The following is a 15199-nucleotide window of genomic DNA, read 5'->3' as shown; positions in this document are numbered from 1 at the left end:
TACAAACATCAGTGTTTTTTATATGTTAAGAATGTGTTCAGTCCTGTGCAAACACAAGAAGGAATGTTTAGATACATGTAAGAGCACCATAGGACCATCTGAGCAATAGAGGCAACTTTTGCTTAAACCTCAATCCCTGGGAGCTATAAAATGCTGCTGTTACATGTATCTAAACATTGTGCATGGCCCTCTTCCACTTTAGAAATGTATTAATGTGCACCAAAGGAATGACACTTATTCCATTTCAGTTCATAATATTTTGTACTTCACTAGCATCTCGTGTTCATAGCACTCTACACAGCATTACAAACGTTGGACCAAATTAATTCCCGTTGAACTCCTGTGGATTTCAGTGGAACATGGGTCCATTATTTAATTGATCCTTACAGCTTCCATGAGGCTGTCAAATTATCTTTTATAGCTGAAGAAATGGGGGGCAGACAAGGTCTGAGATTGCCCTAAATCAGTGTTAGGATTTACACAGTTCTACTGATTACCAAGCTGTGCTCAAGCCACTGGAGGCCAATGGGTGAAAAGTACCCCTCAAGAGGCTGAAATGGGACTTAAGCAGGGCTCTATGCTCTGTGGTGGTATTCTGCATAGGAATGAATTTTATCCTAACTGAGCATACCACCACCTTTCTACATATTTTCTGCAAATTGTGGTGGTGGTGGTGGTGTTTCTTCATTTGCCATTGCTGTTTGTCAGTTTCTTGCTTTTAAGGAACCGCACTGACAAGGATTTCAGTAGTGTAATTTGACATTGGCATGGATGGCTTGCTAATCCTCTCAACTGTCTGCTTATCCTGTTGCATTTGTGCCATCTTAGAGGATAGCGCCGATTTGGATAGCATTGAGGCAGTTGCTAATGAAGTGTTGAAGATGGAGATGCCAAGTAGCCCCCGGCAGCTACAGACCCTGACAGAGGATATCCGTGAGCGTGTGGAAAGCCTTTCTGATGTAGAGATTATCTTACAACAGAGTGCCGGAGACATTGCCAGAGCTGAAATGCTGTTAGGTGAAGCGAATAAAGCAAGGTAACATGTACTATACACGGTTTTGTATCAGCTGTCTTTTTAAATCAGAGATTTTAAATCAGACTATTTATTTCATTCAAATATTTTTTAAAAACATAGTAAGCTAAATTCATCCTGGTGTAAATTCTTATTCATACCAAAATGAAACATTTCCAGTGTCACATATTATATTGTTACTTCTGCTCTACAGCAAAAGTGCAAAAGATGTTAAAGTCACTGCAGCTATTGTGAAAGAAGCACTGGAAGAAGCTGAAAAGGCCCAAAATGCAGCCGAAAAGGCCATCAAACAAGCTGAAGAAGACATTAGAGGAACGCAAGACCTACTTACCTCAGTATGTCTTAACTATATATAAAAAATATTCACTGTGTACCTAGTTTGATGCTAGGTAACTGCTTTAGCTAAGGGAAGAGGAGCTCTTCAAACAGCAAACTTCTCTGAATTAGGAGAGAAACAAGGAACGTTTTCCACCCCACTAGTCAATCGGTGCTTTGCTACTGACTGCAGTGGGTGCAGAAATGGTGCCAAGAATGAACTGGGATGTGCCTTCCAACCCAGCAGGTGTCCTCAGATCCCCAGGAAATCCTACAAGGCAGGTGGTCTATTATCTGGTAGCTGAGCCATGCTGCCAACTCTCCCACCCATGTAAAAGACTTTGCCAGTACAGTGTGAAAACATATGAGCATTAATTGTTTGTCAAATGATGTCACTGCATAGCCCTATATGCATGAATATTTAGGTAAAGGACTAATCCATTATTAGTAATAGTGTCCAAGTGTGCTTGCTCAATGCTTTACAAATAATGAGAGATGGGCCCTTCCCAGTCATAGAATAAGCCCACTCAAGTACCTTCAACAGTCATAGTGGGCTTTTATAAGAATGAAATATCTTCCATTAGAATTAGAACTTGGTTCACTCAAGTCTTAAGACTTTGACCATTCTCATTTCATCAAGTCCAGTTCATAAAGAACCACTTCATAGATCGCCCCATTGACAAGACTGTAAAGCACTAAAATCTGATAGTGTCAATATTCAGCTTATTAGGTTCCTAAGCTACCCAGCCTTTCTTTATCCATTGCTGAAAGGGTAGCTAACACAGCAGTGCTTTCTTTCCATTTATATGAACAATAATGGATCTAGCTGAGCTGTTGGTTTGACTAATGCCTTTCACATTTTCAAATCTGGAATTTTTTTGCCCTGGAAGCTGAGTGATTCCTGACATGTGTAAATGCTTGTTGAAATCCTATGTATTTCATGTGAGTTTACAATTAATTGAAGCCAAAGACTACAGATGTCTTGGCAACGTCTTACACTGAGATGCATCTCCTCCCCCACTTGGGAGTAGCAGATGTGCATCAGGAATGCTCTCAGAAGTTAGTGGAACTCTATCCTTACCAATTACAAACACATTATAGCTCCAGTCTTGCATTCTTAGACACTCAAAAGTCAGTGATTTCAGCCAGCTTGGTTTGTACAAGGAATGAAGGGTTATTTTTCTCCATTTCATAAGGTACACTTTTAATGACATACAACCTAGTTCACTTTCAAAATTGATTCCCATCTTACTTCACTTGAATTGTAAATTGTAATTCGTACTCTTAAAAGCCTCATATGTCATTTCATAGTATTTTGGCTGATATTTCGGAGTTGCACAATGCCAGTTTGAGGATAGACTTTGGAAACAAAAATTTTAAATAGCAGAGAGTCCTGGGGCATCTTATAGACTAACAGACGTATTGGAGCATGAGCTTTCGTGGGTGAATACCCACTTCAGTACCCTATTCACCCACGAAAGCTCATGCTCCAATACGTCTGTTAGTCTATAAGATGCCACAGGACTCTTTGCTGCTTTTACAGATCCAGACTAACACGGCTACCCCTCTGATACTTGACGTTTTTAAATAGTTGGTCAAGACTTTTCTCCAGAAAGCTGATCTCAAAAATCAACACATACATTTGTTAGGGGATTATTTAAACTGTTCTTTCATTCCTGGTTAGATTGAATCTGAAAATGCAGCATCTGAAGAAACCTTAAACAACGCTACCCTACGTCTTACTGAGCTAGAGAAGAGTGTGGAAGATCTTAAACAAAAGGCTGCTACAAATTCAGAGAATGTGGAAGAGATTGAAGAAACCATTGCTACTGTGAAACAAAATGCTGAAAAAGTTAAAGAGGTGAGGCACCTACCTGCCAGCTGACTTCCTCAAAAACACAATCCCTGGGAGCTATATTCGGGATAAAAGCATTTCAGTGCTACTGCCAGCTTTAGCTATAATCTTGTCATGCTTAGGCACCAGGCGTCAGCGAGTTAGCTGCCCAGGAATATTCCTGGGCAGCTGTTCAGTGAACTAGGTCAGACCTGTTGTTCCCAATTCATTTATTAGTAAGGTAATGATGGGTCCATTTGCAATACATTAATTTCTACTTGGTTTGGCACCAGCCTACATGGCAGAAAAAGCCTGCCAACTTCCAGTTCCTAAACGAGCAGAAAGTTGTCAGTTGTGGAGAGGTGAGCAATCTCCATATTCTGATGTATTTAAGTGTAGGGTTACAAATTGGTAAATCTCAGTTCTACTCTCAACTGTCACTGACTTTTTACCTAGGGCAACAATTCCCTGTGCCTCAGTTTCACCATCTCTAAACTGGATTTAAATAGTTTTCTTACCTTCTGTGAAGTGCCTTGGGGTCTATGAATGAGAGGTCACGGTGTGTACAATACATTATTCAGCTGTCAAACAAGGTACTTGTAACTTGGCACTTTGAAGGGAATTCCCCCATTGCTTCAGTCACTGGAGAAAAGATTCCATCTCAATGTAACACCTGCCAGCCTGCTCCTCTAGTTAGTGTTTGGTAAGCAATTATCTAAAGTGTCAAATATTCTGCAAGCATAGCAGTGTCTTTAAGACATGTCTGTATGGAATCTCTCCCAAAGTCAATACCTTTTTAAGAAGGATTCTGATTTATTTCAGCCTTCAAACAATTGAAAACAAAAGTTCTATGTCAAAGGAAGTCTCACTGCTCCAATCTATTGTCCACAATACAGTCATCTGTCTCAAAGGAACCTTCCCTTTCCCAAAAGAGTGAAGATGTTGGAATTAACCTTTAAGCACCACTTAGTTTTAAACAAGGGGCCTCTAAAATGCTGCTTAATAACAAGTACAAGAGTCTGATTATCTAGCATGGGAGGAGGAAAGACAGAAAAAAGAGTGGTAACAGATGTTGTCAGGCACCTTGCTGTAGTAGTGACAGTTTCCCCAGATCCTACCCATGCCGTAGATGGCACATTTCATGCTGCTCATACTGCTGGTGAGTTTTCAGGATTCTAATCTACAGACCAGATTGTCTGGTGCATCCACTACCTGTCCCAACACTTGCCCTAGCAAGGGCGTGCAGGGAGGGAGGGTGATGTAGGAGCTGACTTTGCCAGCTCTACACCAGATGGGATCTCCTCCCTGCCAGGGATATTTGGAGACTTGCAGATTTCTGCTCTGCAAAAAAGTGAAGTGCAGCTGAGACACTAACCTTGTGTTTTCTGTAATATCTGGGAAGTGCTTGTGAATTCATGAGTCACTATAGGTGAGATAACCACCAATTCCAGAGCTGTTCATGATAGTTGAAGATTACACACCTCTATCCCGAAATAACACAAATTCAGCTATAACATGGTAAAGCAGTGCTCCAGGGAGGCGGGGCTGCGCACTCCAGCAGATCAAAGCAAGCTCAATATAATGTGGTTTCACCGATAACGTGGTAAGATTTTTTTGGCTCCCGAGGACAGTGTTATATCGGGGTAGAGGTGTAGTACTTTAAGTAACAAGCTGCCCTATTTTCCACTCCAGCTATTTGACAGTAGTCAACAATAGGAGCAATGCCATGGTCACTTCTGTACTGAATCTGCACTTCCAGAAGCAATGCCTGTTAGTCACCCTTAAATTGGAAAGCTATGCAGGATTTGCTCTCACCAGTCATGGTGGCTGAATCCTGTACAGTGTATGAAAGTTTAGATATTGAAACAGACCAGCCACATAACTAGAAAGGGTGGGTGATCACCAGAAGCGTCTGCTATTAGCAGGCATTAAACATGAATGAGTGCTAATATTAAGGGGAGGGGGGTAACTAAAGCAAAAGCTGAACGTTGGGACAACTGAGCCAAGAGCTGCAATGCTGCTAGAACACACTCTGTGCTGTCAACTCGTTCATTCCTACATCCTCACTAGTAATGTGTCAGTTCCACGGAAGCAGCAGAAGTTTCAGACCATCTGTTCAAGTGGTGAAACAGGCATTTGCTTTGCAGTTGTCTGAGCAGTAACCCCACCTTGTGTTGTGAATTTGAAACTGCAGGTACTTGACAGTGAACTGCATGCCAAATACAAAACAGTTGAAAACCTAATTGCCAAAAAAACAGAAGAGTCTGCTGATGCCAGGAAGAAAGCTGGAATGCTGCAGAATGAAGCTAAATCATTGTTAGCTCAAGCAAACAGCAAACTCCAGCTGCTCAAGGGTAAGACTGCCTGCATGAGAAAAGGTTTTCCTTTCAGATTTTGAAGTAATGTTTCATGTTGCAGAATGAACTGTGCTAATGTTCAGCAGCTGGAGAAGGGAAATAAAATGAACTTTTAACCAATTACATTAATTGCTGGAGGTTCACACACTTATGTACACAGTATATGGAACACTTTTCTAATGATCCAAACATCCTTTTACACGATTACAGAGATCAATTCACCCACCAGTGTGGTGCAACCACTTCTTGGGAGAAATGCAGTCACTGATCAACAGCACATAACATTGCACAACTCTTTAGGAGAGAAAATGAAAATCGTATCCAATCAAAACTTCAGCTGGGAGGATTAGGTAGAACATAATTTATCCTAACTAATCTGAGTAGGCTAATATATGTCAAGTGCCATGGCACCTTGAAAGACTAAAAGTAGTGATTTCCTGCCACACCTTAGTCCTGGATATCTCCCATCCAAGCACTGTTAGTCTAGTAAGATCCGTCATGATCATAACCCAAAGTGATACTGGCAGAGTTGCTTTTTGAAAATTGAAGTTAACTCTAACAGAACAGTTTTAAGAATTCCACATTTAGCGCTGTACATTGAAACAGGAGGGGGAGCTCTCACCTTACCCACCAGGGCGGAACGGGAGCTTTGCCTGCTTTTACCAGACATGGGGAAGCTGTACTCACCCCCCAACCATTCTTCCTTACATCAATCCCTTATTTGCAACGATTCACTGAATAGTCTGACCATAACTGAGCCAACACACTCTCTAGTGTCCTTTCAAGTCTGTAGAATCCCTAAGCCATTTTTACAACATGAATTAAAGGACACGGTTGTACGTTTTCATTTATAGGTAAGTACTTCCCATTGTTTCCACAGTATTATGAGAAGTTGTCAGGCCCAGATTTGTATCATTTGATCTCAGGCTTTCTAGCTCAAAGATCTGAATTAATACTTTGAATAGGGATATGATTTTACTGCCCAAAAAACAGCTGATAGTTTTTCTCCCTTTTCCCTGTAGATTTGGAAAGCACATATGAGAACAATCAGAAAGTCTTGGAAGACAAAGCCAAACAGTTGGTGGAGCTCGAAGAAACAGTGCGCTCCCTCTTACAGGCAATCAGTCAGAGAGTTGCAGTATACAGCACCTGCTTGTAACTTGCGAAACAGTCTGGACCCAATGTATCCTGGATGGGCTTAAAAGTATTAAGTTTGATTAAACTAGTTCTCATTGACATCACGCTAAGACCTGGTAACCTTGACAGGTTTCTCACTTTTTAAAGTTACAAAACCAAAGAGTAACTTTTTCTTATGTTGAAAATAAAAACAGTACTTTTGTACCACTGTATGTATCTAGTATGATTCATTAACTTCATTGTTACTGTTACTAGCTGGAATAGTAAATCAAATTATTTCTTCAGCTTATGCAAATCTTGTTTAACCCAATCAAGAGTACTGTTCTAATAAAATCTTAGCTCCAAAAGGTGGGCTTTTAACAAGTTAATTTTGACTAAGAAGGCTCCATTTTCTGTGCAATACAGAAGGGTGACTTAAAAAATTGGGGGCATGTCTACACTTACCAGTAGATCTGCGCTGCTGCAATTGATGCAACAAGTGTCGATTTTAGAGGGTCTGGTGAAGACATGCTAAATCAATGGGAGCGCACTCTCCCATCAATTTGTGTACTCCACCTCCTGAGAAGCATAAGGGAAGATGACAGGAGACGCGCTCCTGTTGACACAGCACCTTGTAGTGGATCTAACTCAGTCGACTTCAATTATGTTATTCACATAACTGAAGTTGTGTAATTTAGATTGATTTAGCAGGGTAGTGTAGACCAGCCTTTAGAGTGAAGAACTGGTGTTCCTGCCTAAGTTTTGGGGGGTTGGAGGGAGGGGAGTTTTTACTAGTCAGCATTTCCATTTGAATACTTGCTTTCTACAGGATGTTTCACTTAAATACAAATTAGCTGGTAGTTTTGACACACAAGTTTCACATCATTGTTCACAAACAATGTTTCTCATATGGGTGTAGTATTGAAGAAGTCAGTATTGAGAGCAGTTTGGATTTCTAGCACCACAGTGTGCAACCTCTTATTCCATGAAGAACACAGGACAAGATGACAGGACCAAAACTTTATCAAAAAAGATACTAAATCATGTGAATGGCTTCACCATCCTTTAAATGAATTTGTCCATTTGCCTTTGTACAGAGGCCTAGTTGTATCACATCTTGGTTTTCTCTGCAATAGAGGGCAGAGCCCACGATGTCTAAAGACTAATGCACACAAACAAACACTGGTAGCCTGCATTGTACAGGTATAAAGACTGAAAAACAGAGATAAGTATTAGAAACGTATACAAAAAAATCCTGCTTCAGTCATATGAAAATGTTTGCAGAATAACTGCAGCAGTTGCAGCAGTCAATGTGGTTTTCAACCATGTTAGCCAGTATCCTTGACTGCAGCATGAGTTTAGCAAGACAAGGTGGGTGAGGTAATATCTTTTACTGGACCAGCTTCTCTTGGGGAGAGAAAAGCTTTTGAGCTTACAAAGAAATCGTTGTCTCTCATATCCTAGGACCCACATGGCTCCATACAACACTACATACATGAATTTAGGGAAGTCTATTAAAACATACTGCCATTTTTTCCTAGGCTTCAGTTTGTTTAAAACTGTTACATATTTGAAAAATGCTCAAGTACATGGCTATATAGCAGCCATCTCCTACTAAGACTTTCCAAAATGTGTAACTACGTGCACTGCATATTTTGGTAGTCCAGACATAACTATGCTTCACTCACTAATACTTCGACTAATGTTGGTGAAAATCAGAATGAGACTCAAGATCTCCATTGTATAGCACTGAAACAAATATTTTTGACAGGAAAAATAAGTTCAGCTAAAATTTTTTACCCTAATCTCTATTCCCACTTTACATTGCTGTAAGTATCCAATTTATCTGCAAGGTTTTTTTTTTGGTATGTATCAAGTTCTCACAATTTCTTGCCAACATCAGGCATTTGTTAGAACAGTGTTGGAGCATACAGACCTGCTGTCAGTTACTCTTTTAAATGTGGTTCTTAGTATCCTTATTTTACTTCTCTACCCTTTACAAATATTCCTTTGTATGAGTAGTTGGGGGAGAAGTATGGAGAGAGAAGAATGATACATTAACAAGATGGGAGGGCTTGAATTTTATTTATTTAGAGAGGTTAAGGAGAACCAGACCTCCAAACACATTAGTAAGTAGTAGAGCTAGTCAATTTCCAAAGTTTTCTGTTTTGACAAAAACGAGATGAAATTTGTGAAAAAAAATTCACCCTGGTGTTCAAACAGGCACAGAGCACTTAAAGTTTTTCACAAGATTTTGTGAAAGTTTCCCATTGTTTTGGCCAGCTCTAGTAAGTAAAGAGCAGGCATTCTGCAGAAGGGACATATAGAAAGCTTGCAATCTGCCAGGGGACGACTCCAACGAATTTATCCAAAAGGCAGAGGTGGATTAGAAGTAAATGTGTCCTGGATCCACTAAAATGTAAGGCTTTTTTGTCCATTCCAGGCGTCCCAGATCTCTTTCCCCCCCTGTTTCACAGAACACACTTCATCTTTGCTTCCCTCGGGGACTCCTTGCTATCACCTCCACGTAAACTCACGTTTATTCTGGCTCTCTCACCAACTCATGGGTGCATTCAGCCAGCTCAGAACACTGAGACACGCTCAAAAGAGGGTGCTGGCCTCAATCCACCTCTGCACATACTGAAGACAGGTCAGAAGAGACAGAAAAGCATATTAATTTCAGAGTTTTGCTATTGTTTACAGTTTCCTAAAAATAGTGAGTAGCCAAATGCTGATCATATTTCCATTATTCCACAGAGAGAACAGATCAATACAGAGATCAGTAGCTGGAGGATACAGCTACCAAAAGTCTCATCATTCAAACACAAAGTTGAGCAGATCTAGTGTTGTTGTTTTTTTTAAAGCATCAACTGAGCATGTTCCCTCCCATTCGGGTTTAGAAACAATGACAGCATCTGACACCAAGACCTATCAAATTTATGCTTTGGGGATCAGGACAAAACAAGAGCCCAGTAAATGAAGCCCACAAAGAAAACAAACAAAAGTTGCTACACTTGGGCAATTTCCCTCACACAATCATTGTGCCAACTGCAGCAGTCCACAGTGATAGACTAACTGTCTTATCCATTTGTGCATTTCATTCATACCCAGCAGTTACCTATCACCTGCACACAAGAGCTTGGCTGGTTTCAGGGACAGACAGGCACAGGCATTACATGGGTCTCCAGAAATTCTCCCACCAGTAGTGCAGCTCTAGACCAGTTCTGATGACCTGGTGGTAAAAACACCACCAGCCAGTCTTCACTTGCACCAGTGAAGCAGAGCCTGTGCTAGAGCAATGGTAGGAGAATTTCAGAAAATCCTCAGTGCAGACGAGCTGAGGGAACCACAATAAGGAGTGCATGGAGTTAGCTGCAGAGAGGAACTCAAGAGCTTAATAAAGGAAACTAACCCTTCTATATCAAGCTCTCTGTCAAGCCACCTACAAACACTTGAATTCCCCAGCCAAAATATGAAACATTCCTGCTGCAGGAAAACATATTAGAGGCGAGAACAGACAAAACAGAAATGAAGAGGGAAACAAGCACCCTAGAATCTGCTGTCGAACTGACATGGCACCACTGCAGCCAGTATGTTTGGAAAGTGCAGAGAGGTGCCTAACTCCACCTTTGTCCAGGGTGCCATTGCACTCAGATCTAATGTTGCTTAGCCTTCCACAAACTTATGTTTTTAAAGCACTTCAGGATAATTTTAACCATCTCTGAATGATGAAAATTCCTTAGAAATGAGAAGACTGATACGATTATGTGGCAATAACATTCAGTTAATTTTCCTCCACTGAATTTTCATTTCTCCATAAACACCTGATTTTTTTTGCAAGTTAAAGTAGAATTTTATAGACATGTTTTCAATATGAAAACATGATGCATGGAGATAAAGGGTACCAACGCTGCCAGACTAGCTTTCTACAAATAAAGATAAGCTTCAATTCACCTGCAGTAAATAGCCTCATCCAAATAATCCTAACTCTACTAGATCAAAGTAACCAAAAGGTTTGGTTACTGCATTTCAGAAAGAAAAAAAAAGTTAATATATAGTGAAAGATTTCACATAAAAGAATGCCACAACATCTTTGTGCCCAGGTGACAGCGGCATTTTGAAGTGCCAGCATTCCACTGGAATACCAGTATTTCAGATAAGAATATACCAGATACCAGGACGGTATTAGCCATGAGTTGTGGCCAGCATTCCTCATTATGCTGTGCAACAATGAAATGTGTTGGTTTTTAATTGTTATCTCTTAAGCTTGTTTCTGAAATACCCATGATACACAAACAAGTTTCTAAGTGTATTAATATACAGCGACTGGATAATTCCACTTGTTCCAAACCCTATGTGTTTAAATATTTGATGTTTAAACAAAAGAAATTCACTTAATCCAGTTCTAGAAATACTCAAAGACCCAGTCTTCTGCAAAAGCCAACAGTCCATTTTCAGAAGAAATGTGCTATATATGTACAAACAATTGTGCTTGCATTTTAGAAGTTGATAGCTTTGCCGAAAGATGCTGCTAGGTTTGCTTCCCTGAAGGCTTCCGAGACAGTCTGTAGGAAGTAAAAACAAAGGTAAAAGTCATTAGAACAGAATGAAGGGACAAGTTTTTAACTCCTATGTAATTGTATATGCTATATGCCAAACGCTAAGGAAAAAATTACAGAATGATAAATTACTTAATGCCAACTTACTGGATGGGCATGGCAAACTCTGGCTACATCTTCACATGATGCTCCATATTCCATAGCGAGAGCAGCTTCATTAACCATCTCCCCAGCACCCTGTAAGTAACACATGTATAATTAGTGCAAACTGTACAATTGCAAAGACGTAAACTATGCACAAGCTTTTCTAACTTACTAGCTGGCTATGAACCAGCCAGCTTGCCTGTAGGCTTTGTCTTTTGCTAAAAAACTAATCAGATTCAGCAGTGCTAAGTATTAGCATCTGGTTAATTTAGTCAATGACTCTATCCATACCTGTCACGCATACACAGTATAGTTGAGAAAGGATAAAAATACGCAACAGTTGCACTGTTCTATACTGCTATAACAATTCACACCAGAGTAAATGACAGAATGCAAGCATACATACAACCAAAAACTCGCCCTTGATATTGATGGCAGTGGTGAACAATACCCCAATTGTATACAAATTGCCAGGAAGGCAAAAGAAATGTCATTCTGACCCATGCTTCTCTTATTGTTTGAGATGCTAGCTCAGTTTCCATGGCATGGATCAACACTTCACATTGTTCTGTACCGCCCCCTCCTGGAGACTCAAGGAGAAGACCTGATTAACCCAAAAAGAAGTGGCATCCACCCTTTCTTGGCCAGAAAATGATGAGGTCTAATTCAGAGTTAATAAAGTATGTAAAATAAATACTAAATACAGTGACTTCACGAGACTCAAAGCTTGGCCTGATTTTTTTTTTTTTGGAAGGACACTTCTGCCTCTCAAAACCTGATAAGTAGAAGATTAACATTTTTCAGATATACAAAAACACAATTCTTAATTTATGAGTTATCACCATTGGAGCCGAGAAACGGGAAAGAGGTTCCCATCTTTTATAATACTCACTGCGCCTAGAATGTGAGCACCCAGCATCCTGTCTGTTGTTTTCTGACTCAGTATCTTCACCAAGCCATCTGTGTCAGCATTAGTCTTAGCTCTGCTGTTAGCGGCAAACGGAAACTTTCCAACTTTGTATTCTGTCCCCTATAGAATATAGGTATGGGTCACTGACAATTTACACAGTGTACTGCAGAAACAAACAGTGCACAAAGGATCAGTGAACGTGTATATTGCAGGAGTGGGTGAAGGTTTTATTGTGCAGACGCTGTTTAAATACACAGAAGACAGTTCCTGCTCTAAGGTGCTTACCATCTAATATACTCAGCATAAATTCTATTCATACACGTTCATAAATTCAGGTATACTTCATTTTACACTTGAAACTGTAGCTTAGATGACCTATTTGACTAATCTAAACCCTTGGTTAGCTCCCACCTGACTGACAATTATTACATTGTACTATTTGCATTGCTCTCCATTCATAAAACACTCACAAATGTTTAACATCTGTTACCAGTATTAGATAAAACATGACTCAAGAATAGTAGTTCATTAGCATGAATTGTAACGGAGTAACTGCTCCATCTTACTTTGGACATGAACTAAAGACATTCAGCACCATTTAAATTACCTTTCACAAGAGACCAGTTTAGAGCTCTTAAATTGTTGCTTCATGTGTGGAAAAATCATTAAAGAGAAACCACGAATTCAAATGTAAATAATTAGAACAGGTGATGATTTCAAATCAAGTATTTTCTTACTGTAAAGGAGTGTTATACAGATGCCAATTTATCAAAAAACAAACCAACCAACCCATCCCCACAATCTGGCATTCCCAGCTAGACAAGACAGTTTTTACATTTACAGACCTGAACAAAGCCAATCCTGCCTGGGGGCAGAGAAGCTGCACTTGCAGTCTCGCTGTTGCTCTCCAAGAGGACATATTTTTGTGTGGCACTATGTACTATCCCTGGTGTCCTATTCACAGGGCCAGCTGTACTCCCACTTCCAGCAGGAGTAGTGGCTTTTCAAGACAAGGTCTGCAGTAGATCCCATTCTGATGGCACTAAGACCTCATCTGCACTAACTACAGTATGCACTTGCAGACTCTTCCCCTAATATATGCTTTTCCAATAACTGTGCAGGTACAGACTCAGTATGCTAGGCACAGTGTGCTTTGAACCACAGCGTGCAGTTGCATCTTACATGCCTGCTGAATGCACTGCTCAGTAATAGCACATTGCTCCCCAAACACTCGTGATAAAACTAAGCCACAAAAAGAGATCATTTCAGACTAAAAGCTTGTTATAAACTGAAGAGTTTTCCCCTGGGTTATGAATTGCATCTGCTTTACACAATGTTGGCAACAGGGAGAGATGAATATCACCAAACAACAACTATTCGATACACAATGCTAATGGGTGAACTTTCACAATGACTCAACCCTGTTTGATGCTGAGATACCAGCCTTATTAAAATCAGAGTGAATACATGATATTTTTATTGGCACACACATCTATGGTGATTCAGAGCAGCCACAACCCATAAATGCATTTACTTTAACTTATCCAAGACCCTAAAGTAATATGATCCAAAGAGAAACCAGACAGTACCTCCTCTTTCAACTGTTCCTCTGATTTGCCAACCCAGGCAACTTCAGGGTGTGTGTAAATCACTGAGGGCACACAGTTATAGTCAATGTGAACTGCACCTCCAGCTATCCCCTCAGCGCAGATAATGCCTTCATCCTCAGCTTTGTGAGCCAGCATCGGCCCAGCAACTACATCGCCAATAGCATAGATGCTATGAGATAAATGAAAAAGAGCAAAACATGGCTGTTTAAAAAGTACATATGGAGAATTTTAGATATATTATATGATAAACGTAGTAGTTTAAACATGTTTGTAAACAGAAAGTCTAACAAAAACAGATGAAAATAATTACCCAATGTGTACTGCTTCTGTTTAATTTGCTAGATTAGCCCTCTAATTTGATCTGAATAGCTATTTTCTATAGATTAGCGCTAGTTATATTTTTTCAAATAACTTTATAAACTTTACTGTAATTTATTAAATGCTTACTTTTCATGTATGACCTGATTTAACCCGAGAGAAAACTAAAGGCTACATCCTGTACACTGTTCTGCCTCCTTTGTGCTTCTAAAACGCCATAGGCGGTAGCAATGTATTTGGAAGTGTAAATTTGAATTTTCCTTTCCTTAGACAAGTTAAACTATCGTCAGCTACTATTAAAAATGAAAAGGAGTATTTTTGTAGAGTAAAGAACTTTTTTCTTTCTTAATAAAGATCTCTCATTCTAAATAAAAATCCTGTTATCTTTGCTAGGAATATGTGAAGTATAATGTGACTATTTGGAAGCTAATGAAAATTGTTTTAAACATCTTGCTTACTTTGGAATTTTGGTTTGGAATCGGGTATTGATTGGGATTCTACCCTTGTTATCAAGTTCAATTCCAATATCTTCCAGCCCTAGGTTCTGAGTAAAAGGACGTCGACCAATGCAAACGAGTAATACATCACAGGTGATTACTTCTGTCTTTCCACCAGCAGCTGCTTCAATACTGTAGAAAGAAAAAAAAAAGTAACTGTCAACAGATACCACTTACAAGAAAACATGAAGATGTTAAATATAATTGAGACCTAGTAACTTCTTTGACTAATCGATATAGAGATAGCAGTGAAGAGGAACGGGCATTGAAAGGTCTCAGTAAAATGCAAAAAACTATTTCAAACTATAGTTTGCTTAAGAATATCAAAATGGGACTTGCGGTTTAAGTTCGCCTCATACTACAATCTCTTGTTACAATTAAGTGATATACTAAACTAAAGGATAAACTATGAGTTTCATAAATTTACACAATTACTTGAGTAATATTTTATCCTACATTCTCTGTTTTTATACTACACATATTGAAACAATAGCCACAGCATTGTA

General features: G+C 39.6%; 2 protein-coding genes across 3 annotated transcripts in view; one reads left to right on the top strand and one right to left on the bottom strand.

Annotated features, from left to right (window-relative positions):
- Positions 1–7044, top strand: part of LAMB1 (laminin subunit beta 1) — a 74834-nt gene extending 67790 nt beyond the window's left edge. The window contains exons 29-33 of the mRNA XM_045030348.1: positions 829–1036; positions 1227–1368; positions 3033–3209; positions 5377–5536; positions 6562–7044. Of these exons, the coding sequence (XP_044886283.1) occupies positions 829–1036; positions 1227–1368; positions 3033–3209; positions 5377–5536; positions 6562–6698 (824 nt within the window). The 3' untranslated portion in view covers positions 6699–7044. The remainder of the gene's footprint in view (positions 1–828; positions 1037–1226; positions 1369–3032; positions 3210–5376; positions 5537–6561) is intronic.
- Positions 1–15199, bottom strand: part of DLD (dihydrolipoamide dehydrogenase) — a 39086-nt gene that overhangs the window by 3706 nt on the left and 20181 nt on the right. The window contains exons 10-14 of one of the 2 annotated variants that reach the window (XM_045030380.1): positions 14655–14825; positions 13858–14047; positions 12251–12388; positions 11362–11451; positions 11152–11220 (exon numbers count right to left, since the gene is read on the bottom strand). In XM_045030380.1, coding sequence (XP_044886315.1) covers positions 11155–11220; positions 11362–11451; positions 12251–12388; positions 13858–14047; positions 14655–14825 — 655 coding nt within the window. In that variant the 3' untranslated portion in view covers positions 11152–11154. Of the gene's footprint in view, positions 1–8724; positions 11221–11361; positions 11452–12250; positions 12389–13857; positions 14048–14654; positions 14826–15199 lie in introns of those variants that run through there. The other variant, XM_045030371.1, reaches the window with a different exon arrangement.

This window comes from Mauremys mutica, chromosome 1 (genome assembly GCF_020497125.1).
Source record: "Mauremys mutica isolate MM-2020 ecotype Southern chromosome 1, ASM2049712v1, whole genome shotgun sequence".
NCBI classification, from domain to species: Eukaryota; Metazoa; Chordata; order Testudines; family Geoemydidae; genus Mauremys; species Mauremys mutica.
This window is presented reverse-complemented; position numbering and strand designations above follow the sequence as displayed.